Source organism: Camelina sativa, chromosome 7 (genome assembly GCF_030686135.1).
Source record: "Camelina sativa cultivar CO46 ecotype springtype chromosome 7, ASM3068613v1".
NCBI classification, from domain to species: Eukaryota; Viridiplantae; Streptophyta; class Magnoliopsida; order Brassicales; family Brassicaceae; genus Camelina; species Camelina sativa.
The window spans coordinates 22931571-22955586 of record NC_141886.1 but is presented as its reverse complement, the minus strand read 5'-3'; the positions used below and the strand labels follow the sequence as shown (position 1 = coordinate 22955586).

At 37.6% G+C, this 24016-nt stretch overlaps 5 protein-coding genes and 1 pseudogene across 15 annotated transcripts; all 6 read right to left on the bottom strand.

The window, feature by feature from the left end:
• Nucleotides 1-2000: 2000 nt before the first annotated feature.
• On the bottom strand, nt 2001-3823 carry LOC104750905 (ubiquitin-conjugating enzyme E2 variant 1B). Its single transcript, XM_010417449.3, has 5 exons — nt 3498-3823; nt 3158-3297; nt 2621-2746; nt 2402-2528; nt 2001-2270 (listed from the first exon to the last, which is right to left on the bottom strand). Exons 1-5 carry the CDS (start codon nt 3523-3525, stop codon nt 2212-2214), a joined length of 480 nt encoding a protein of 159 aa, XP_010415751.1. The 5' UTR covers nt 3526-3823; the 3' UTR covers nt 2001-2211.
• A 297-nt stretch (nt 3824-4120) lies between these two features.
• On the bottom strand, nt 4121-6345 carry LOC104701707 (uncharacterized; annotated as a pseudogene). Its single transcript, XR_015560955.1, has 6 exons — nt 5882-6345; nt 5636-5753; nt 5205-5530; nt 4985-5118; nt 4784-4882; nt 4121-4698 (listed from the first exon to the last, which is right to left on the bottom strand). The product of XR_015560955.1 is annotated as an uncharacterized LOC104701707 (transcript).
• Nucleotides 6346-8511: 2166 nt separating this feature from the next.
• LOC104701706 (RAF-like serine/threonine-protein kinase PRAF) lies at nt 8512-9556 on the bottom strand. Its single transcript, XM_010417448.3, has 2 exons — nt 9251-9556; nt 8512-9153 (listed from the first exon to the last, which is right to left on the bottom strand). The coding sequence occupies exons 1-2, from the start codon at nt 9390-9392 to the stop codon at nt 8750-8752; spliced, it is 546 nt and encodes a 181-aa protein (XP_010415750.1). The 5' UTR covers nt 9393-9556; the 3' UTR covers nt 8512-8749.
• A 1102-nt stretch (nt 9557-10658) lies between these two features.
• LOC104701704 (beta-arabinofuranosyltransferase RAY1-like) lies at nt 10659-13979 on the bottom strand. Of its 2 annotated transcripts, XM_010417446.3 has the most exons (7): nt 13840-13979; nt 13462-13759; nt 12885-13231; nt 12510-12762; nt 11683-12411; nt 11349-11595; nt 10659-11267 (listed from the first exon to the last, which is right to left on the bottom strand). In XM_010417446.3, exons 4-7 carry the CDS (start codon nt 12732-12734, stop codon nt 10858-10860), a joined length of 1611 nt encoding a protein of 536 aa, XP_010415748.2. In that variant the 5' UTR covers nt 12735-12762; nt 12885-13231; nt 13462-13759; nt 13840-13979; the 3' UTR covers nt 10659-10857. The 2 variants fall into 2 exon arrangements, with proteins under 2 accessions (XP_010415748.2, XP_010415747.2); XM_010417445.3 differs by lacking the exon at nt 13840-13979 and having other exon boundaries at nt 13338-13681.
• LOC104701705 (uncharacterized) lies at nt 13863-18520 on the bottom strand. 2 transcript variants are annotated; one of them, XM_087456748.1, is made up of 13 exons: nt 18014-18520; nt 17883-17931; nt 17450-17803; nt 16869-17134; nt 16605-16784; nt 16350-16535; nt 16169-16243; nt 16024-16090; nt 14955-15918; nt 14756-14857; nt 14617-14673; nt 14335-14412; nt 13863-14212 (listed from the first exon to the last, which is right to left on the bottom strand). In XM_087456748.1, exons 1-13 carry the CDS (start codon nt 18368-18370, stop codon nt 14149-14151), a joined length of 2799 nt encoding a protein of 932 aa, XP_087312874.1. In that variant the 5' UTR covers nt 18371-18520; the 3' UTR covers nt 13863-14148. The 2 variants fall into 2 exon arrangements, with proteins under 2 accessions (XP_087312874.1, XP_087312875.1); XM_087456749.1 differs by having other exon boundaries at nt 17478-17803; nt 18014-18515.
• A 617-nt stretch (nt 18521-19137) lies between these two features.
• Nucleotides 19138-24014, bottom strand: LOC104701703 (ABC transporter B family member 26, chloroplastic-like). 8 transcript variants are annotated; one of them, XM_087456750.1, is made up of 18 exons: nt 23200-24014; nt 22824-22951; nt 22624-22666; nt 22506-22550; nt 22297-22419; nt 22103-22206; nt 21893-21947; nt 21740-21810; nt 21485-21587; nt 21134-21344; nt 20831-20904; nt 20407-20463; nt 20252-20326; nt 20103-20177; nt 19739-20020; nt 19597-19661; nt 19453-19513; nt 19138-19363 (listed from the first exon to the last, which is right to left on the bottom strand). In XM_087456750.1, exons 5-18 carry the CDS (start codon nt 22318-22320, stop codon nt 19283-19285), a joined length of 1338 nt encoding a protein of 445 aa, XP_087312876.1. In that variant the 5' UTR covers nt 22321-22419; nt 22506-22550; nt 22624-22666; nt 22824-22951; nt 23200-24014; the 3' UTR covers nt 19138-19282. The 8 variants fall into 8 exon arrangements, with proteins under 8 accessions (XP_087312876.1, XP_087312877.1, XP_087312881.1 ...); XM_087456751.1 differs by having other exon boundaries at nt 22813-22951; nt 23200-23983; XM_087456755.1 differs by having other exon boundaries at nt 21485-21646; nt 22813-22951; nt 23200-23977.
• Nucleotides 24015-24016: the final 2 nt, after the last annotated feature.

Sequence of the window (24016 nt, the reverse complement as noted above, 5' to 3'; positions counted from 1 at the left end):
TGATCAATGAATGGACAATTGTGTACTAATCAGCTCCGCGTGACCGTGTGTGTATGACAAGCAAAGGCTCTGCGTCTACAAAAACATTAATGCTACTTGCTAGTTTTATCCATAGTTTAAATATGAGTATGACAACTTCAATAATGTAATCAAATAATAGTTTTGAGTATTTTGACGATAATATATATTTGGTATCAAATGGTGCCGTCTAGCAAAATAAACAAGTTCGGTGTGCTCTATTTTTATCATTTGACCAAGTACATGTTCGCAGACCGGTAGACCGATTCTTTTAGATAGATAGGTGTGTTGTTGGTTCGACTGGTTGATTTTTTTTCTTTTTCAGTAACACTTATAATTACGCCAATTTGAATTCTGACTGGTGAGATATGTACGATACTAATTACAACCATTAAACTACAATTTTGGTCTAGCTATATCAGCTGATGGTCAATCCAGTGAAATGGTGTTGAGAATTAGAGAAAAAATTTGTGGCTCCTTACATAGTCCAATTAGCTTTTAAAATATGTACAAAATTGTATTAAATTATATCTACATAATTATTCAAAATTTGTAGTGGTCTTTAAAAGAATTAAAAGTTCATAATCCATAGGTGTACCAGATTTAATTTGGGTATTAAAAGAATTAATAGTATTGTGCATGTAACAATAAAAGTTTACAATTTCACATAAATGATCAAAGACAAAGTAAACATAATAAAATTCTGGATTACAATTTCAAGATGTTTCTTTTAATTTGTGATAATCCTTTAGCGACAAAACATGTATACATAACTAATTTAATTTCTTCCAAGTTTCAATCTTCTTCTTCTAGTAATGCGCGTACATGAAAGTTTTCGCCTTTCTTCTTGTAGTAATGCGTATATGTGAACGACTAAACAATTACTTATTTTGTCAAAGTACATTATCAAAATTATTACGGGGTTTCTAAAAGTGTTTTTAACTAAGGCTTGATTTGAATAAAAAAACTAGTCTAAACAAGAAATGTTTTTAAAGATGGTTAGAACTTTAAGTAACGGTATTAATATTCACACGCATTTGAAAGAGTGAAGTAACAAAAAGGTTCATTGCGTAAAGATGAGTGCAACAGATTCCTTATGCTTTTATTATCATCTCTCGTCCATCTTTTCCAAAGGCTGATGATGAGAAATTGAGAAGGCTATACAAATTCCTCTTCTTCACATTCACATTTGGTATAGGTTATTGCTTCTACACATTACCACAACATTCCCTCGAAACATTTCCAAATTTTAATCATTACACTATATATTATTCTTCAAAAAAAAAATCACAACACCATAATTAAGTAACATACACCAGAAGGATGGATTCAAACCATTTAAAAGACAATCTAATCCACAACATAGAAAATGTTTTTATTTGACAAGCTCAAAATCCTCAAATTTCAATAATTTATGAAGTTTGTTTGGAATCAAATTTTTTTTTTTAAAACCCCTTGAATCATTAAGGCATGACTAAAAATATTGGTCTTGCCTTCTTGAGTGAATTAACAGCTTTAATCTCCTAACATGACTTCAACAAACGATTAACAGTTTGTAGAATCGGTTTAAATTGGCGGTTAAAAGAGTTGGTCGAGTATTATACAGGACGGTTTTTGTTGCCTCACTTGATTTAACTTTTTTTATTATAAACCCGTCCATATCAAGAGCGTGTTCAATCTCTAACCACTTCAAGTTCTACTATCAATCAAATCCAAGATACTTTTGAATTGGTTTGGTCTGTTTTGGTGGATATATGTATTGTATTGGTTAAGCTCGCACTGCTTAAAGTTTGGTCTGCAAGATACCAAAGAGTAGTAGCACGCGTCTACAATTACATGACTTCCACCAAACATTTTTCATCAATCTGCCAATATGAATAAAGTTAATTTCTATCCTTACCTCCAGCTTTTGCTTTATCAGTTATATGCAAAGGCCCTTCTTTTGATGAGATCTTTAACCAAACACACAAGTAAAAGAGCAATAAAGTGAAGCAGAGTGGAGGTTTATTTATATAAGGGCACCTGTTTTGGTGGATATATTCTCAAACATAAACATAATAATACATAATCAAATGGGTAGGATTAGGCCTGTGGAAGAAAAGGTTCTGTAGCAGGACCATCTCAAAGCGTTAATTGCTGTTTATATACATTGTTGTCTCTTTTTAATTCTTAGAAATTCCTCATTACCACCCTTCACATCACACAACATTTCACCACTAGTCCCTTTGGGTCTGTCCTCCCTTCCTCGTGACCTGATGAGACGTTTGGTTTGGCTTAGAAAAGATACAGAATGGGGGCTCTTTGCTCAGAGCAAAACCAAAAATGGTTTCAAAACAAGAAGCAACGCTATAATTTCTCCCATTCAAGAAAAGGAAAATGTTACCTTCCACGGGTTGAGCTAACTTGCGGTTGTGCGATGACATCATTTCCTTTTTAAGCTGAATCAGTAAATCCTCCATTGTGTATTCTCTTCTCCAGTTAGCGAGCATAGGGAAATGACTCGGTTCAACCTGAACGTTCGGTTTAACCCAGCTAGTTAAAAAATATGCATGCAGCTGAAAAATCATAGTACAAAACAAGTTGTTGTTTTGCTCGAGCTTACCACTCCATTCTCAGGGTTGACACAAGCCATGTTAATACGAGTCTGGAACCTCACAGTAGGTGGAGTTTCAGGATAATCCTTTCCACAGAATAGCTTCAGCTGAAAGATCTTTCCTTCATACGCAGTCTGATACCAAAACGATCAATCTCACTTCACATATACCAAAAGTGTAAACAAATATACTAATAGTCTGATAACAAAAACTTATTAATCTCACTTCTCAGATACCAAAAGTGTAAAAAAAAATATATACTAATCTTCATTTTTTTTCCCCTATTTGTGTCTCTTCATTCACCAAAAATGGTTAAAAATGCTACATAAGGCTAAGATCTCAGCATAAGAATCATATCGTGACATAGCTCAACTTGAAAGTTATCTAGCTCAATAATATTGCATCTTTTAAGGTTATAACAACATTTTTCTTGTTTTTAGCATCAGAAAAATTGAAACTTTATTGTTATATTCAATTCAATCTACACCACCACAAGTTGTGTTATGATAAGGAAGAAGAGAGGTTTGAGAGAGAAAGGGGGGTACGTTATGAGGACCAATAATGGTACCAGTCCAAGATTGCATCAAAATATCATCAGCATCATCCATTCCATAGCTCACTGTCCCATCTCCAATCCCTTTCTCACCTCTTTCAAGCTCTTCCAATAATCTAAAGTTTCTCGGAACTGCACATAAAAAATAAAAACCGGGACTTTCGTAATCTGTATAATCGAAATCATTACTCTCTTAAAAACATAGGGAAGCAACAACAACAATTAACAAAAGAAAAGAAAATAAAAGGTCAACACTTTTAATAAAACCCCAAGATTCCAAAACCAAATAAAACCTAAAAAAAAAAACGAAATTGGATTTTTTAAAGACGTACCAACGACCTTCTCTTCCTCTGAACCCATTTGGCTGAGATTATTACAGAACAGTATCTAAAAGAGGAGGATTTGGTTCGAGAAATGAAAGAACAGAGAAACAGAGAGAGAGAGACTAATAGAAGGAAAGAAAAAAAAAAAAAAAAGAGAGAAAGAGAGTTGGTCAAGTGCGCGTAGTCGCACGGTAGTTATTTTGCGACCCTCACTTTTTCTCCACCACCTCCAACTATTGTCTATTTTTTTAAATTTTTAATTGTATTAACTCCAAAAAATATATTAAAACTCCAAGAATATTTATAGAATCATCAGTAACATAATGTTACTGCACGCATCAATTATTAATTTACCCAAATTTATTATTTCAGAATTGTGTCTACGTCTGAGTCAGACGGTCTGACGCGTGTGATACCCACATTATTGAATTAGAAGAAATAGCAACAAACCATTACAGTGGTGCTGTGGTGGTGGATGGTGGTTCAGTGGTTCTTGCTCTGTTTTGACTTTTCACTTTCTAGTTGAAATTTCCAACAAACTCTAACTCTACTACTTTGTGTTTCCAGGACGTAAACTAAAAACACACAAAACAGTAATCAGTAAAAAAAAAAAAAAAAAAGATGGAAAAAAGTTGGACGCAAATGTATGCATCTTTGGGATTCTTCTATTCTATTGTAGAATTTGAATTACAACTAGAAAAAAAAAAACCAAAGAGATGTGGTTTCAAATCTAATTAGATAATAGCTTTAAGTCGTCGACCTATCTTCTTTTAAAACAAACCAATCATCCATCTCTCCATCATCATCACTAATGTTACCAAGGAGTTCCTTTCTTCTCCGATCATAACATCTTGCTTCTGTTTCCTTCTTTGTATCTTGTTTCGCTTCAGTCCCATTGCTTCTAACCTTCTGTGTCATCTCCAACTTCCATTGCTCTCTTTTTACTGCACTCCTTGAAACTTTACTTCTCCCTCCTTCCACTGGGAACCCCATGAAGCCATCTTCTTCTTCTTCTTCTTCTTCTTCTTCTTTTTCTTCATCGCAGTGTTCTCCACTCTCTTCCTCTACAAAACTCCAGGTCTTTGTAACTCCGCTGTGAGTGTGACGATCAGCAACTGTCTTTGAATCCGGAGTGACATTTGAAGCCTTTTGTCTCTTGTGATCACACTTCAAACATATCGAGTTCCTTCTAAAATTTATGTAATTGCACCTGATGATGTTTACAAACAAAATATCAATCTCCAACAAAGATTTAAAAACCTTTTAGCTTTTAAGGTTTAGGAAGGATGACTCACGACTCGCATTCCCACTCTCCTGGATTGATTTGACGCATTGTAGGCTTGTCTTTGCACCTTAAGCATCTTGTGTTTTTCGAAAAGTTCAGGAAGTTGCATCTGCGGAAGTAAAACGTACAAAACCAAAAAATCTTAAAGGGGGTTTCATGATTGCTAATCAGATTGGACACTGATTGATAAAACTGTGAAAGATGTCCTCACATTTGGCATATCCAGTCTCCTTTCTTCAGTGGGAGCTGATCTTTCTGTTCTTCCCTCAACTGTTTCAGCCTTTCTCAGAGAAAACATCACATCGCAAGCATCTTATGTTTTTCGCAAAATTTAGGAACTTGCACCTACCAGATAAGAAAGGAGAGCATAACAATTAGTATACGTGAAATCAAATAGTATATATATCGATAAATGCAGCAAGATTACTTACTCTGTACAATGCCAATCCCCTGGCCTTTTTCGTGGGTCTCTCTCATCACTATCCTGTGAATTTGGCTGTAGCTCATCTCGACCTGTCTCAATCTCAGCAGATTCAACATCTTTTAAGCTATACGCTACACTTTCTCTCAGCAACTTCCTCACAGAATCTTCAACAAGTTTGGTTTGACAGGCACGGTTCTCCACAGCAGGAGAAATGGAATCAAGCCCGTGAGTTAGCAGTATACGCATGACATCAATAGTTCGAGCACCTTCATCTTCTCGTGCTTGTGCGTACGCCCTTTCACATTTCCCTCTCAAGTTGCAAGAGCCACACACCTACTAAAATAAACATTTAAGCTCAGTTAAGTAAGTTTCCAATGAAACCTCAAAAGTGACTATAAAGCTCTTAAAATGAGAATGAGAAGAATAAGAAACTCATACATTTCCTTCATCAATGCCAACATAAGCTCTTAAACGCTTTCCTGAGTTCACAACCTTCCTGTCAATGCTAGGACATCCACACCCAACAATCACTTTGATATCTTTCCTCGACAAGTATCTGTAAAGATACAAACTTTTGTGAATTCTCACCAATTTCAACTAATAGAGAGAGAGAGAGAGAGAGAGTATTTTACCAACAGCAATACGTCGAACACCTGGTGTGCAAATTGATAAAATCGCATTTACCTCACGAGAGCAAAACGATGGCGAGCGAAATTGAGACAAGCGGTACGAATATGATTCGATTCCTTGGAAATCATCAAGCTTTCTCCAAAGTAACCTTTTTTCACTAGCATACCCATCAAATCTAGCCACTCGGGCCATGGGTGAGAGCATTGATCAACCAAACCTGTTCTAGTGATCTCCGTGCTTTGGGTATAAGCCAGATTGTGGAATGGTCTTGAGTATCCAATGATGATACGATGGAAGCATCTACGATCGAACTTGAAAAATCTCATCTTTTAAGAAAAAAAAAAAAAAAAAAAAAAACTCAAAATTTACATATTCCTTGCACTAATAATTTGCTTAAGCTATAGAGTTAATCGCGGAGAAAACAACAAAATGACACTAATTAAGTGTCTTTTTGTCATGGCAGATCTCAACCCCGGTCTCACGCTTCTCTTGGGAAGAATGATAAAAAGAGTTTCTATATGTGTTAATTGTCGTATCATTCTTCTCTAGAGAAGCCTACGACGGGGATAAGTGTTCTGTCACGACAAATACACATTGAGGTTTATTTGTTTTCTCCCAAATTTTATTAACTATAGTTTATGCAAAATGATTAGTGTAAAGAAAATGTAAATTAATACTTGAGGTTTTGAATAAGATTTGAAGAAGTGAGACTCTTTGTATTGTATATATATGCAATTTTTTTTATAAGAAAGATTTATTACTCTCTTCTTTTCAGTGTAACTGTTGTTTAAGATTTTTATTTCATATATTACATGTTTTCTCTCATTGGTCACTGTATTAAACCAATAGGCAAATAGGGATACAACAAAGAGAAACGTAAATTAAAAATGAAAGACGACTTTTAAAATGAATCAAAAAATTAAGTATCATTATCAAAACGGAAACGTAACAGCGTTTTTGGAAGTGATATAAACTTACTCCTATGGGCAAAACGTAACGTCAATAACATTCTTTTGCCTTCCTATTTCAGTTTGTTTTTTTTACAGTCAATGAACTTATTAAAGTTCTGTTGTATAAACGCAAGTCAATATCATCGTTTTCCTTATTTATTTTTATTTTAAGTTTAAAAAACTTATCAAATTAAGAAAACGTAACAATAACATCGTGTTGTCTTCTTATTTACTAGATAGTAGACTAGTAGTAGTTTTTAGAAAGTTAAAAATTTATTCAAGTCAATAAGATTGTTTTAACTTCTTATTTTTTTCTGAAGTTAAAAAACTTATTCAAGTTTCTATTAAAAAAAATGTTAGAGGAGGGTATTCAACTGATATTTTAAAAGATTCTAAAATATTCTTAAAATCACTTGTTATTCAATTGTTGATTTTAAAAAATCTTTTAAAATCTGTTATTCAACATGGATTTATGTAAAATCATTTAAAATAATCTAAAATCTCTTGTTATTCAATTAATTACTTATAAAACTTATTTGAAATCTACTCATTCAATATATCACAACTTTAAAAAAAATTGAGATTTTGAATGATTCTAAAGGACTTCTTTTTTTGTTTTCTAGTTAAAAAATACCATCTCAAAATTATATCTTTTGAGGTAGAATTTTAAAGGAATTGATAAAAAATAAAATAAAAAATCTACGACACAAGACACTTGAGAGCTTTTATTTCGAAATTGGTTCCCAAACAAGGTTCTCGTTTCCTTTTAGTTCAGAATCAATTGTAACAGTCGACGAGCTAACTCCACCAACAGCTTGGTCAAAGTAGAGAATCAGTGGAACAGAACCCGTCTCAGAACAAAAAGTAGTGACATTAGAAGGAGAGCCATTCAAGCACCCAACTCCAGATAGAATTACACTGGAACCATGTGAAGGCCAAGAGGAAGTGAGAAGAGGAGACACAAATGGTAAAACCAACCACTTTGGTCATCTGGGTCCGTAAAAATAGCTTGATGTACAATTTCATACTCATCAGGAATCTTTTTCTCTGGCATAAATCCATCAGCCATGTTCCATCAGAGGTAACTTTGGTTCGAGGCATGTGACTATCAATCTAACGCTTCGGTTTCTTAAAAAACCAAAAATATTTTTGAACATGTAAATAGAGTTCCCATATAATTGAGATGTAAATAGAGTTCCCACAGACGCAGGCAGCTGACCCATACCACGTGTGACGTCTAGCAGTAACAAGCACAAGGTGAAACAACTAGCCAAGTGTGTGTGTGTGAAAGTGAGGACAAGACGAAATCGCCAACAAAACATCCGCCGTTCCCCGAAGAGATCATTCACACCGGAAGAAAAATTCCGATGATATGAAGAAGAGCCACTAGTGGTCAGGATTGGACCAACAAACACCCAAGACTTTGAAGCTACTAGTATATATAGCAGTAGTTTCGTGTTGTCAATCGACAAAAGCCTTCTTCCGAGATGAACTCCTGAAAAGGCTTTCACCGGATTTTTCAACTCCTAAAACGGCGAAACTTGATAAGAAAACGGTACAAAGAAAACAAAACAACTATAAATATAAGGATTAGAATCAACAAAGCCATCATCAGAGTCAGAAGGTATAGAAGCGAAGCAGAAACACAGGTAGTATGTGTATATAATATATAGAAAAAAACTTCAACTGGGGCTTTCCAAACCGGTTCGATTTAAACTTAACCTTAAACCAGACTGAATAAAATTCGGTTTATAACAAGAAAATATCTGAAAAAAAAAGATACAGCGCGAAAAGGAAGAAAAAATATCATCATTCACTTTACACGTGGTTTATAATAATTGGATCCATAATAAATAAAAAATGTTACAGAGAGCCACATATTATTATAACATATCTTTTGGCTGATACGAAACTGATCCTCACCATTAGAGAATTCGCGACTTGTATATTTTGCCCATACAGTGAGATTATATCAATTGTTGATAAGGTAGAATTGGTTATGGCTTGGACTCCTACGAACGTAACATCCATTGTTACGCATAGTTCTCTCTACACAACTCGGACACGTTTCCTTATAAGTTGGCGACGACGACGTAGGAGAACGAGAGCGTGATGATTTTGACGATTTTGACGAATACGTAGACGCGTTTGAAGACGTAGGAGACGAGTTTTTCTTCGTCGTTGTTGATCTTAGCGGAGAAAGGAAGACACGGATCTTAATCGGCGTCATTGAAGCAAGATCGTATTCCTCCATGAGATTGTTTAGATCCTCGTCGGATGTTACGGTTACAAGCGCGTCGAGATCATCAGTTGGTAACTGACACCGGAGAGTACTCACAGTCATACCACAGACCGCGCTGATCTTACTCGCAAGCTCTGTTTTTCAAACCACGTACGTTTTTTTAGAGAGATATGATCAGGGAGAGTGAGTTGAAACTGTGGTAAAAACAAGAAAGTGATTAAATAAACTAACCAGTGAAGGATACGGAGCGAGTGACGGAGAGGACACGTGTATCGCCGCCGTGGTAACGGAGTTTGCCGTCGGGATAACGTGGGGTGATTCTACCGCCGTAGCTACATAGGAACTTGACGGTTGTTGAAGTTGACGGGACCATATCACTTCTGTTTATATATTCTTAACTATTCTCAGTTATTTGCAAAGCTAGCTTGGTTTAGTAGTAGTAAGTATTGTATAAACTTTTCTTGAAGCCAAAACAACACTAAATACTCATGTGCTATATATAGAGAGTTTTCAAAAGAGTGTGAAAAAAGCGTAGACACACATAAAAGTGTAATGATCTTTATTTTATTCTCTTTTTCTTTTTCTTTTGTTTGTCACGTAATTTATTAAAGATATTTAATCGAAAAATAAAATTTGGCCGACGTAAATTTTTTTTTAGGGAATATTCTTTGAATTTAGAAAGAAAAGCGAAATCATAGGCCAAAAGTGAGTCGTCATCAAAATGAAAATTTGACGCGTGTAGTTCGAAGGAGTCGGAACTCGGAAAGGGAACCAATACAAACACTGTTAACAGTTAACCGGTCTCGACCGACGTTAAATTTTGAATGGCTCAGTACATTACTATAATAGATTCTTCTTCTCATCTGTGGTTAAAACTTAAAAAGATATATTTTCAGTGATACAATAAAATTTTAGATATTTTCCCATGTCTTTTTTTGTTTTGTATTTTGGGATACAAAAACCATATCATTTTTTTTTTGTATATACGTACGGGAAAACAAATTAGATATTTTGCTACATTTCTTCTGTCAAACGTTATTTGATAGTTTTCCGTTGACGTAGGCCTCTTGTCTTGTGTAACCCGGTCCCTTGAAAAGGCCACAACGACCATCCCTGAAAAATTGGAATATCTTACTATTCTTGAATCTTGATATTTTTTGTTTTTTGTTTAATCGTGATATTTATTACTGAGGAGATAGATATTACAAGAGGAGAACAAAATTAAAATCCTAGCATAATCTCATAAAAACTCTTATAAATACAATTACATAGATGCCTTAAAAATGATTTAAAATCATAATTTCACGATAACGTTTTGAGCAAAAGTAGCACTTATGAGAAAATGATGGGGACCCAATGGTTAGGCCTTTCAACACAATTGTGAATATACTGAAACAGTGACCCCACGTACCAAAACAAAAGTGACGATACTGTACTTAGCCACGAATTCTGTAATTTAGAGCACTCGGACCGACCAGATCACATTATACAGCGACACTATTTTTGTTTATGTGGCAACCATTACAGGTTGTTTTTCAAGGATATTCGAGTTAGTGGCTGACGATAATGTAATCCCTAAGTATATAATACAATACATAAAAATTGAGTACATATTAACATTAGAGAGAGAGAGTACATATGAAACGAAAAATACATCCTCAAAACCAGTTATATTCTTTTATCTTTGTTCTGCCAACAATAATTTGAAGTTTACAAGTTCATTTACCTAAAACTATCTTGATAATCAAGGCAATACATAAACACAATTTTGTATAATCTAATACTAAGAGCCTTTGTATGTCTCTATCTAACTTGTTATAACCAACCTTGTTATAACTCTACACACACATCCTCATGGATGCGTCATATTCCCAGAGACCTCTCATCATTTGGCGTTCGAGTTTCTTTAGTCTCCCACTGATCCAGTTGTTGTGTAGAACGAAGCAATGCTTCTTCTCACACTCTGCTCTCACGTCTTCCTTTAGCCATAGATCTCCGTATGCACCGTTTGGGAATAGCTCTCTGTCCAAGAACTGAACGGTCAGGTTTGTCTCTGGTTCAAGACATCTATCGTCTCCCAAGCGATACACTCCACCTTCTCCGCATAAAGTGTCGTAGAAGCTAGGCTGCTCCGATAGACCGGAGGTTGCAGCATGCTTCACCACTTTCTCCATTGCTGTTATCGTCGGCGCATCAGAACGTGTAAAGTAGAATCCCGAGTTTAAGCGCCTTGGTTGGTTTATAGGTACTGCAAAAAATCAAATATAAAACCAATTCATTAGCATTCAAAACAAGGTTTGGTCCAATTGTTCAGTTCATCATCATTCACCTGTTGTGTTGTATTCATCAGATTGTGCCACAAGAACAGAAGGGCCAAAAGATTGAAGCAGAGGCAATGGGTTTCTGAACCAATACACATCCACATCGCTCAAGAGAACGTTATATCCCTGCTTTAGTATCTTCAAAACTGTTCTTGACTTAACTTTGGTCACTCTCTGGAAACACTTCGATCCAAAGTGGCAGTCATTGAAGCTAATGTTCTTAGGGGCGTATGGATCAATGAAAACTGGCAGACCCTGCACGAAACTAACTGATTATAAACTCGATATTGACGTTACTATCACTCAATGTACTAAGAAGGAAAAGCAAGAGACTTTTTTCACCTGCAGTATAGAAAACTGATAAGTTTCATCATCAAGGGCACAAACTAAGAAATTTGGAACTTTGAGGCGGCGTAACCTGCAGACCCAACTCATCAACATGTCCTTATAACTATACCCAGCAATTGAAAGGACAACAGTTCTGTTCTTGTCTGCAACTAATGGGAGAAGAGACTGCAGGTCAAAAGGAAACTTCAATTGTGGCACTGCCTCATCTTTCTTCTGTACAATATCTAATTTCAAGCTTCGTGATTTAGTTCTACTGATACAAGCTGAGATCTTCTCTCGCCTACGAAATCCTACACTCTTTCCTTCCAATATAGACAGATCAGCAGAACGATCTGAAGCGTTAACGAACATATAGTGCTTGTTGCACTTCAAAAGCTTAGGTAAAGTGAAAGACTTGGAGAACAATGACCCGTAGAGCTGCCCAAGATGGGAGTTTCCTATATACTCCCAGTTTCTTGCTTTCGGTTTTGAGACATTATTATCACTCCTATTGTCTTCATTGGCTAAGTAAAAGCTCGATATGGTGGAAGTGGCATCAAACACAAACCTTCTTTTACATGACATAGCCTCGTTAATTATCCATTGATTATAAGTTGCTCTTTGATACAAAAATGGTGGAAGCACTCCACATTGCAAAGGCACATCAACGGTGTTCCATGCCATAATCATTTTGCTTTCGCTAGAATTCGATTGCCAACTCCGCAAGCTTATCATCTTCTGCAACTGTTAACACCAAGAAAGAACAATGCGATCAAAATTTGATTAAGGGAGGATTAGATCAGATTATTATCAACAAGTAAAAAAAAAGGTTTCCACCATACCTCCCCAAATCTCACCCTTTTACCATTCCCCTGTCGCCAAAAATGTCCTGTGTTGTCCCAACTGAACGGGAAACTGGGAATACCCACTGATGAAGAAACGAGAAGCCAGTCACGATCAAGCTGGTGAGCATAATTCAAAGCAGAAATGAAATCTGGAAGTAAAACAGTCTCTGGATCCATCAGAACAGCTATATCAGATTGATAAGCTTCACTTCTCGCAAGCATCGAGTGTATAAATGGAGTACCGAGAAACCTAACACAGTTCAAACACACAAGCGAGATGTCAAATGTCTCCAAAATCTATCCTTTTCATAAACCAAAGGCAACTTAGTGAGGCAAGAATCAAATGGAGTGGGAATAGAAGAGAGAGCTTACGTGAAATCAATGGTGGAATCAAGAAGAAGACGGGAACCAAATTTGTCGGTGAAGGAAAAATCAGAAGAAAGGTTGCTGTGTTGAGAGAATAAAACAACGGTGACTTGGGAAGACAAAGCGAGCCATGAACGAATAGCCAAAAAAGCTTGGCTATCTTCATCCAAGGAGGAGCTGCTACGGAGAGCAGTGAAAATGGTGATTCTTGGAGGAGGAGCAGCAATGGAACGGGAAGAGTATCTGAAAGGGCCATCGAGAGAAGAAGGAGATAGAAGCTGAGTGCCGTAGAAAGAGAGAGCGATTAGGAGAAACCCAGATAGCCAAACAGACAACAACCCAGCTCGAAGACCCTGTTTAGTAAGATTTTATAAATCAAAATCAAAAGTCAAAAACTTTTCAGAAATTTAAAACACAAAGATCTCTAAAATGAGGAGTCAAAGAGAAACAAGTGAGAACCTTAACAAGCTTCATGGGATATCAAATGAAGAAGAGTTGAGAATGAGAAGAGAAGAAAGAAAATAAAAGGAGAAGAAAAAAAAAATGGAGCTTTAACGGAAAAGAGAAGAAAATGGAGAAATACCGAAGTTTTGGAAGCGGAAAGCCGGCGGGGAGAAAGGGGGAAGAAGAAGAAGAAGAAGACATGTGAACGCTTTTCGTCATCTTCAAGAAATTGTTTTCAAGATTTCAACATCTCTCTTTCTTTCTTCTCCCACACAAGTAAAAAAACTTTTTTTGGCTTCTGTTGTATTTTCTTAACTGGTGCAAATTCGCCTAACGATACCGACACTCACTCAAAGACCAATTCGTCAAACTTAACTGAGTCACTTTATCTTTTGACAAATTCACTTCAGAAAATGTGTCACTAATTTTTCCCTTTTCTGGTCAAAAGCAAAACTCTAATGTTAATTAGTTCAAAATATAAAATTTATTTCCTAATAATGTGAGATGTAATAAGAACCTTGAGGGAGGATAAGACACAGATTTGATCATCCAACGTTTCAGAGACAGACCATCAACAAGTTTTGCCTGACAAACTTTTTTACAAAGTAACGCTTAACAAACCAACAATATTCAAAACAAGTCAACAAAACAGTCAAAAATCTTTTGATATTTCTTCTTCAAGAACCAAGGAAAGAGCGGTTTACAATGCTCACGAACCGGTGGCTTTTACAGTTCTTGGTTATATTGATGTTCGTCCAGTGGCCTTATCCCAAGTCTCTGCACAGCATTGTCCCGGATATGGTCTCTGACCAGTTTGCTAGAGTGTTCATTTAGCACGATGGCGCCTGTGGGGGGATCTGGATCTTGATCTTGATCTTGACCGCTTTGACCTGTACAACAAATCAGGTTTGAGTTCTATTGAATAAACAGGAGATATAGCACACTCTTTCGGTTATTTTTTTTAATCCAGCGTTAGCCACCTGTTAAGACAGAAGAAACATAGAATACATACCTGGATTTGTTATGAGAAGAGTAGAGAGTAGGCTTGTGCTGAGAATGCTTGCTATGTGGTGACCGCGAAGAAACATGTCTATACAATCAAAACATATATGATACTTTTTGTGGTGAGTTTCAGACTAGCTTGTCTGCTTTTGCTTACCCATTATCTCTTGTCATACTTTTTGCTTTCAATAGTTCTTTAACTTTTAGAGCCTAGTGCTAATATAGACTAACAAACATATATAGAAACACCAGTTATTTATCTCATAATGCTAATAGTTTATAAAAGCTATACCTTCTTCTGGACTTTCCAGGAGATGGTGACCGATTCCTTCTTCTTGAAGAAGACTTCCTGAAGAGAGACACAAGATCGTTAGGCATTAGACAAAAGAAGCGCGAAAGACAAAATTCAAAGTACAACACTCTATTGTCACCTTCTTGTATCATCAGAGGATTCATCACTGGACGGAGAAGAGCGTTTTCTTCTGGACCTCACAGGAGATGGTGATACATTCCTTCTTCTAGAACGGGACTTCCTGGAGAAAGGTAATAAAAAATCGTCGCAAGTAGTGAGAAACAGCATTAGACAAGACAAGCGGACAGAGAAACTCAATGTTAAACATCCTATGCCACCTGGTCGAATCATCAGAGGATCCATTACTGGTTGGAGAACGTCTTCTTTTGTCCTTGCTCGAGTCTTCAGCCCGCCTGTGTCTTGACCTTTCTTCTTCCTTCTCCTTCTCCCTTTTTTTACACCGGTCTTCCTTAGAATTAGTTCTGTGAGGCCTCTCTACCTCCCTTGAGTCCTTCTTTACATGGGCATCAGTAGATTTTTTACTTGGTTCAACACATTTAACTTTCTCTGCTGACTTTATGTCACCCTGCTTCATTCTATCTTTTGAGCCATTCTGAGAATCTACCTTCTCTTTCCCACTATTCGTTTCATCTCTTCTACTTCCATCCTTACTCAAATCGTCCCTCAAATCTTTCCCATAAGTTTTATTATTATCCTGATGAAGGTTGCAATCTGATTTCAAGCCAGAATTCTTCCTGCGAGGTTCATCTACTATTGCATCTTTATCACTATCAGTTCTGTCAGGATGCTTTTTTTTGCTTCCTGAAGTATCATCAAGTCCAGAGCTGGCGCTTACGTCTGATATTTTGATACTACCAGCCTCATCATCTTTTCTTCTGGAGCCTAGCATCTGAGAATAATCCTCCAAGTCTGACTTACTGTTCTTGCCGGAATTAGCATTGACTTCAACTTCTAGATCCAATTTCGTATTGGCCATTTCTTCAGGTTCAGGAAGTTTCTCAGTGCTTGGCTGCTGACTACCATCGTGTCTTGACATTGACACCACGCCAAGACTTCCAACTCCATCATTTTCATCAGCATCCGCATTAGAAGCAGCATCAGTATCAGCATCATCATCATCAGAGGCATAGCTAGCAAGACCTAGAACATCTGCTGGAGAGCCAGAACTAGCTTTTTTATTTGCGCCTTCTACCGAGACCAAAATATTTGCCGACGCCTTGTGGAGTGAATCAGCTGTGGAGAGAAGGGATGATGACGACTTATTGTGCTGTCCACTATCATCTGAAGCAATGATGAATAGCACAGTATACCAGCAAAGAATATGGTAAGATTCAGGAGTAATTCCACAGATTAATGACATAAATAAAACTACAAGGCACAACAAACCTTTAGATACTGGTTGATCTTCATTAATGACTTTGGTTGCAATTTCATCAAATAATTCATCTGTAACCTGTTCAAAAGACATATGTCAACTGTTGCAGGACAAATGTTTATAGACCAACCACTTAATTTCTATCAGGCCACCTACCTTAAGAAGGACTTCAGTCAAGATACGCTTTATCTCCATATTGATTGCTGTAGTTCTCTCTGCATCCATCTCATCCTACATGAAACAAACCATGCATTTTTTAGTGATGGTGCTGGATCAAATTAAATTACCAAGACAGCTAAAAGAATAGCGACAAAACATAATTAAAAGTTCAAAAAACCTCATCATCCTCTTCTTCGTCAGAGGGGCTGAAGCTTTTTTCGTCACGCTGATCAGCTTTCGCAGGAGGTTTATAAAGTAAATCATCATCCATAGATTCCCTCTCCTCAATACTCCCTGAAGAAGGCCTTCCAAGATCTGCTTTTTTCTTCAATAATTCGTCCTTAAGCCAGTTAGGTACAGGAGCCTGGAAACCACCTTATTAGCAAGAATTCATGAAAGGTACTGAACTCCATTAGAAACAACTCATTCTTACCTTTTTAGGAGGAATAGATGATGCTGCATATGAGTCATCCATGAATGCAACAGGGTGAAGAGGCGGCTTTGTGCCAAAAGCATATGGGGGTACAACAGGCTGGAGATTTGGTGGGGGAAAACTTCCATATGGAGGCATGGTATGACCCGAAACAGAAGGTATAGCCATAGATGAGTCATGCTGCAAAGAAAGTAAACATCAAACTTGCCTCCACCATAATAATACCAAAACGAACGATATAATAAGCAAACACTGTTAAAGTACCTGAGGAATTGATGGCACCGATGAAGGGATTGGGGGATAGACTACACCGGTTGCGGCATGGGGCTGCCATGCAATGTGAACACTAGCATAATCGGAACTCTCTCTGGTAGCAAACTGTACAGGCTGATCACTAGGGTTACTAGGTTGAGCAGGTGTTTGATCTCCATATGCATATTGCATATGCTGCCCTGCGTGAACAGGTCCCCCACTAGCAGGCACTGATATCTGCACCTCATGTTGTGTATTATTTCCAGACTCTTCTTTACCTACAAACAGAGTTCCAAGTTTAAGTTTTGAAGGTTTAGTTTAGTTTAATAACTGTTACCAATCTCTAGACCAACAAAATGGCTAAAACGAGGCACTCTGTTTAGGGAGTAAAATGCAAGGGGAACTGTGATCAGTAGTAGTTAATCTATTCGTAGGAAACTATATATTACACAGCACATTACTATACACATGATTTTTCATAGACTTAAAGGACAGGGAAACTTTGAAGACACCCAAGGAATTTCAAAGAGACAAAGCAACCCACATAGAGTGCTTGACTAGGAGCTACAATGATGTTCTAAGTAAATGGTTACCTGCTACAGAAGAATAACTATAAGGTACCTCCTGCTGATGAATTGCAGAACTAGTAGGCAGGTTTTCTTGATGGGAAAATCCAGCAGAAGAACCTCCAGGAAAACTCTCGTTCGCCGTTGAATAGTTTGGATATCTCTCCGGCTGTGTTGTTGTGGGTGGAACTGGAAACTGCTGCTGATAGCTTACTCCTGGAACTGCCTGTTGATGAACATCTTGATAGCCATGAGTAGAGTACTGCTGCTGGTAGACTTGTTGTCCGCTAGGTTGGTTCGGTGCAGACTGCGATTGCTGATCCTTGGTCGCAGCTGCCCATTCTTTTGCTTTCACTGCCCAGTCCTCGACGTTGCTATTAGCTGCGATCATAGACATAATCAGAAACCAAAACCCTAGTATTCATTCAATAACAATAGATGGCGATGAACGAGAGCGAACCTTGAGAGTTGTGACCTTGTTGATAACCCCAATTTGGATTTCCCCATTCCTAATATGCAAAATCAAATTCGAAAATTAACACTTCGACAAGGGGAAAACGAAACATAGGATAAATCCAACGACGGAGCAACCTGATTAGCCTGAGGATATGGCGGAGTAACTTGCGAACCGGCAGGCGGAGGAGGAGGAAAAGGACCGTTGCCGTTAGCACCAGCGTTGAATGGCGGCTGGTGAGGAGGATAAGCGGAAGAAGAGTACGGTTGGCCCTGAGGATAATGCGTCGAAGGTGGTCCCCACTGCGGCAGAGGTGGAGGTGGTGGCGATGGAGAGTGAGGGTTATGAAATTGGTTGGGGTGCCATGTAGGAGGACCACCGGGCTGCGTAGAAGGAGGAACCGGTGGCCTCGCCTGATGCTGATAGTACTGGTGGTAAGGATCCGTCGGAGGCGGTGGTCTCATGTACTGAGCCGGTGGCTGGTACGCGTCCATTAGCAGCTCGCAGCAAGGTCTTTGTGTCCTGACTCTGCGTTTTTGAGATTAGACCGAAATCGAATTATGATGTCTCTTGAAAAGTGAAAACTGCAGGTCGTTTTCAGTGGTTTCCTTAAATTTTCGTGTTGTGTTTTACTCCCATGGTTTAAAAAAAAACACTCAGATTAATAAATAACCACTTTAAAAAAATTCAGCCAATCATAAACAAGACTGCATAAAATAATTAATAGAAAAAATATAAAAATAAGAGAAATTCCTTCAAATACCACTAAAAGGTTTTTTTTCCAAAAATACTACTTTTTTGTTTTTTTTTCCAAAATTACCACAAAAGTTTTTTTTTCTAAAATTACCACAAACACAAAAAATTGATTTTTAATAATGAAGATTTTTTTCTTTTAGGTTTGGATCGACACATTTAATTTTAAGGTATAGTTTTTAGGGGTAGAGTTTAGTATTTAGAATTTAGGAGTTAGTTTTTAGTATTAGAAATTTAATTCAATTATGTGGTATTTTTAGAAAAAATTACATTTTAGTGGTATTTTTGGAAAAAAAAAACTAAATTATGGTATTTTTGGAATAAAAATCTATTTTAGTGGTATTTCTGACAATTCCCCTAAAAGTAATCTAAAAGTTAGTTAAAAAGTTGAAAACATCTTATATTATGAAACAAAAAAAACATCTAAAATATTTTATATTATGAAATAGAAGGAGTAGTAAATATCGAAACGGCAGGTAGTTTAAGCTGACTATTAAAAAACGACACGTTTTGTGTGAAATAAGAATTATGAATTTATCATCTATGGTGACACCTTTACACAATTTTTTCCATCATCAATACATTATCGTCATGACCATTCAAAAACATAATCATGACTATTTCATGAACAGTTTAGCATGTGTAGGATCTATTTATAGGACAGCATCGGCTTGTCTCTTGTTCAATCTAGCGTATAAGCCATCTTTCCTCAAAAGTTCTTTGTGATTGCCCATCTGTTTTGTGGAAAAACGTAACAGTCAAGATCACATAGACTCAATGGTTTCATACAATTTATCGAAACCAGTAAGAGAGTGTGGCTTACCTCGACGACTCGTCCACTGTCCATAGCCACGATTCTATCCGCAGCCTGAATTGTAGAAAGTCTGTGAAGGAACAAAATGTTAAATCTGTCATAAATCGATCATCAAAAACATGAAGATTTTCGGATTTGTATATGAAAAGATACCTGTGTGCTATCACTATGACGCTTCTCTTTGATGCTGCGTCGTTTCCAATAGAACGAAGCACGCCCTGGAAAAAAGAAAAGGCTTAAGAATTCGTGCATCCAAGTAACTTCTCTTTTTGGCGATTGAGAACTGAGAAGTTACCTTAACGTTGTGTTCGCTCTCTGCATCAAGTGCACTTGTGGCTTCATCAAGGATGAGAATTCTAGGATCTCTAAGGATGGCACGAGCTATTGCAATCCGTTGTTTCTGCCCTCCACTGAGTAGATCATCATCAACCATTGTGTTGTAACCACTGGGAAGTGCTGTGATGAAGTCATGTGCGTAGGCTTGCTTTGCGGCCGATATTATATCTTCTTGCGTTATACTTCGATCACATCCATACTTGATGTTGGAACCGATGTCTGTGCGGAAGAGCTTTGGTTCCTGTTTCATTGCGACAGCTTTAGAAAGTGAAAGTGAAATTCATCAAATTTTATTTGATTTCACGTATCAGAGATGTGAGGACCTGCCCCACGTATCCGATTCTTTGCCTTAGCCACTTGACATCCAACTCTTTCAAAGGAACCCCATCGAGTAGAATCTGGAATTCACAGAGTCAGCTTTTAGGAAGTAAGGCTTTAAAAAGTTATTTTACACTGAGTTAGTAATATCTACCTGACCACTTGTTGGTTCGTACAGCTGCAGCAAAAGATTAACCAGTGTGCTTTTGCCACTGCCACTTAGACCAACCTAAACAAAACAAATTTATTCAAATATCACTTTCTAAAGGAAAACATTGACATCATTGAACTACTTTGAGGTATACTTACGATTGCCACCACTTCACCAGGACGCACAGAAATGTTAACGTTTTGTACCACAGCCACCTGTATTAACATATGATATGATTCTTAAGACAAGCTGAAATGTGAGCCCCAATGGCCCATTTCTATATCATAAAAAGGACTCGATAAAATTCTATGGTGTGTGCACATGAATTCTAATACACTCAACAATAATCTAAGGTGATGCAAATGCACAACCATGTTTGGCCATTAACTTGCAAGCACTAATCGGTACAAAAATCGAAAGTCAGAACCTAAATGATTTTGAATCTGTGACGATACTGGTAAAAAGGATAGAATATCTGATTTCGCTAATTAAGAAATTCTGGTTTGAGGACATCCGCACGAAAGCGAAAAGCTGAAAGCAAAAGGTTATCATAAAATAGATTTCACATGAATGCAGTAATACCTCCTCTCTTGAAGGATAGCTGAACGACACATCTACAAACTCGATATGTCCTGTCAGTCTCTGCAGTCTCGTTCCTACAGCAGTTTATAAATAAAATACATTACATGGTAGATCATAGCAATGCCGGAAGCCTCTAGGTAGGAAGTCTAAAGTGATTGACTAAAGGTGGTTCATCCTGGGCAGGGGGTTGATTGTAAAAGTAATATCAACTGGTAATCACCAAACCCAAGCTTCCATCAATCTCATAAATGGTCAACATGTTTCTAAGATATACTGCTCTTCACCAAAAAAATTGAACCTTGCCTTTTGCTATAAATTGTTCACTTGGCTTGAGATCCATCATCTGAAAGACCTTTTCACTCGCTCCAACTGATTGCATCAAAGACGATAAATTATCTCCCACCCACCACGTAGCATAGATTAACCACTCACTATACAACAGAAACTTTGTCAGCTGCTCTGCTGTTATTTGACCAGCTAAGATAGACATTCCTCCAACCAGGACAGCAATAATCTATAAAAGAAGAAAACGATGAATCGTGTCACATTCTTACTGAGCATCACCATCTAGAAGAACCAGAATTTAATTAGCCCTTCTCACAAACAGTCGAAAGAGAAAGAGTTAAGCAAACCAGGGGTTATATTAGGAGGAACCTGAGTAGCATGGTATAGAGTGTTGAAGCTCCAGTTCCAAATACCATACGCAGCACTCTGTCTCAAACTAATATCTGCTAATCTCTGAAGCCAGTGATTGTACCTTTGCACCACAGAAGGGGAGAAAATCCATGTCAAAAAGTAACTTGGCTGTGATTGACCCTGTTCTTGAAAGCCAATATCGCAAAATTTTCACCAGAAAAAAGCATAAGAAATGGAGACACTTTCAACGTTTTTCAAGGAAACAGATTGCACCTTTTAAACTCTTGCTTCTCTGTCCCATATACACGAACGGTTCTCATCAAAGAGTATGTCTCTTGAGCCACCTTGATGATCACAAAACAATTATTAACAAAATAATTAATTGCATAAAAGACATCTTAAGAAATGAGTTCTTGAAAAATCTACTTCGTTTGCAGAAGCAGTGATCTCCTGAATTAGCTTCGCTGTCTTCTTTTGGTACCTACAACATGACCACATGTAAATTAATTTTCCGCCCGCAGTCATAAAAACACTAGGCTTAAGTATCGCTTGTAGCTGCCTAGGTGTAAAATCTATTATATCTTTAACGATATACAAATCTTAATCAAAGGGAGAAAAGTTTTTGTAGAATCTTACATCCCATAAACGAACATAACCGCAGCCAAAGTACAGCAAATTGCCAATGTGCAAAGCCCAAGGGGCCACGACAAAATCAGCAAATAAATTAATGCCCCTGTTCCCTAGAAGAAAGAAGATAAACATACATTCAGATATCAAGAATGCACGACGCACTTCAGGCGAGATGGAAATTATATTGTTTAGCAGAAGACCTGAAGAACATTGCGAAATATCATGTTCAGATCATTTCCGATGACCCTCGAGACTTGCTGACAGTCCGATCCAAGTCTGCTTGTCAAGTCACCAACAGTTTGAGAGTCGAAAAATGATATATCCTGACGCAAGATCCAGCCAAGTCCGCGAGAGTAATTCAAAAAAAATAAAGATACACATGAACTACCAAATTAGAAATTTTCAGGACCTGGAAGAGAAGAGTAGACTATAGCGTTTCTCTCATTCGTTTCACCTACAGAGAAGGCAAGATTCATGAGTAGATTAAACTACAAATAAAGAGGAAAGTTCCTGGGGAAAAAACTCACAAGTATCATATTTGCAATCCCAAAGAAGCATCCTCGTATACCACTGGAATTATGAGTTAAACAAAGAGTTAGCTGGAAATATTTCGTAAATGAATCTCAAGAAAGAGCAAGTGGTCAGACAACAAGAGTAACCCTCTCATTCAACTTGAAAAAACAAAAAAAAAACAAGAGACAAGCGTTTAACCATACAAGATCTTGACCTGCAAATGCCAGAAGTAACACAAAGCACAATCAAGAGCTTGACATTTCGACGAAACACAGTGATATCACCACTCTGTGCCGAGAAGATCGACGCTGTTAAAAAATGCGGAATAGTTATCTCTGAAAGCTGTAAACAAAATAGAAAAATTACATAAGAAAATGGAAGATTCTGATTTCTGATCCTAACTACTAACCCTATGGCTGCCTTATCTTAAACTATACAACTACACACACTTCTACAAGGCTATCTTCAATACATTTACTGATCCAATTCCACAAGAAGTAATTGCAATACATGATCATAGAGCAAAGATAGCCAAAACTACAACACTATACATACTAGTTAAGAAGAAGATGAAGAAAAAAAACACGCACCGCAGCAATGATAAGAGTCGAAAACGCAGCGAAGATAACCCAACGATCCTCAGCCACAAGCTCCCACATCCGACTCAACGCACGCCAAACAGTCACAGGCTTAGCAATGAACCTACCATCAACCTCATCCGTGAAACTCCACCAGCTTCCACCTGGTAAAATCGTTCGGAGGAAACCAATACATTGCCGAATCCTCTCCGGAACTGAAACGTTGTCTCTTCCTCCTTCGTAATACTCCGCAGTTTCCGCTACTGCTCCGTTCACTGACGAGCAATTAATCGAAGGAAGACGAAACTTTCTACTTGAAGATTGAAGAGTGAAGGACAATTTCGATTTCGTAACGAATCGGAGATTCTTCCTTCTGATGATGTCGCCACTGATTGTGGAAATAAGAGAACAACGGTGAAGGGAGACGCGGATAGGTCGACTCGTGCAGCCGAGTACCTGCAGAGCCATCTGTGGTCGGTGGAGTTTAAGATGAAGAAGAAGAAGAAGAAGAAACTTCACCAGAGAGCTTTTCCTTGGTTCATATGAAATGCAGGATACGAAATTACAACGCGTCGTTTCGAGGAATTGAAGAAGAAGACGTCACCGTATGAGATGCTTCGTGTCAATCTACAAGAAGGTGTGTGACCCACGGAGATCCACCACCGAAGGCATGAACCACAACAACAACAACACCGGCGCGTGAGAAAGGCGCGTGGAGGTTCAATCATGTGGTAGTAGATGGAGGATCTCTCAGCCTTTCTACGACGTCGTTTTCAAGTGTATTGCACACGGGAGCAAGCCTCCTGAAAAGTGGGATATCACGGTTTGA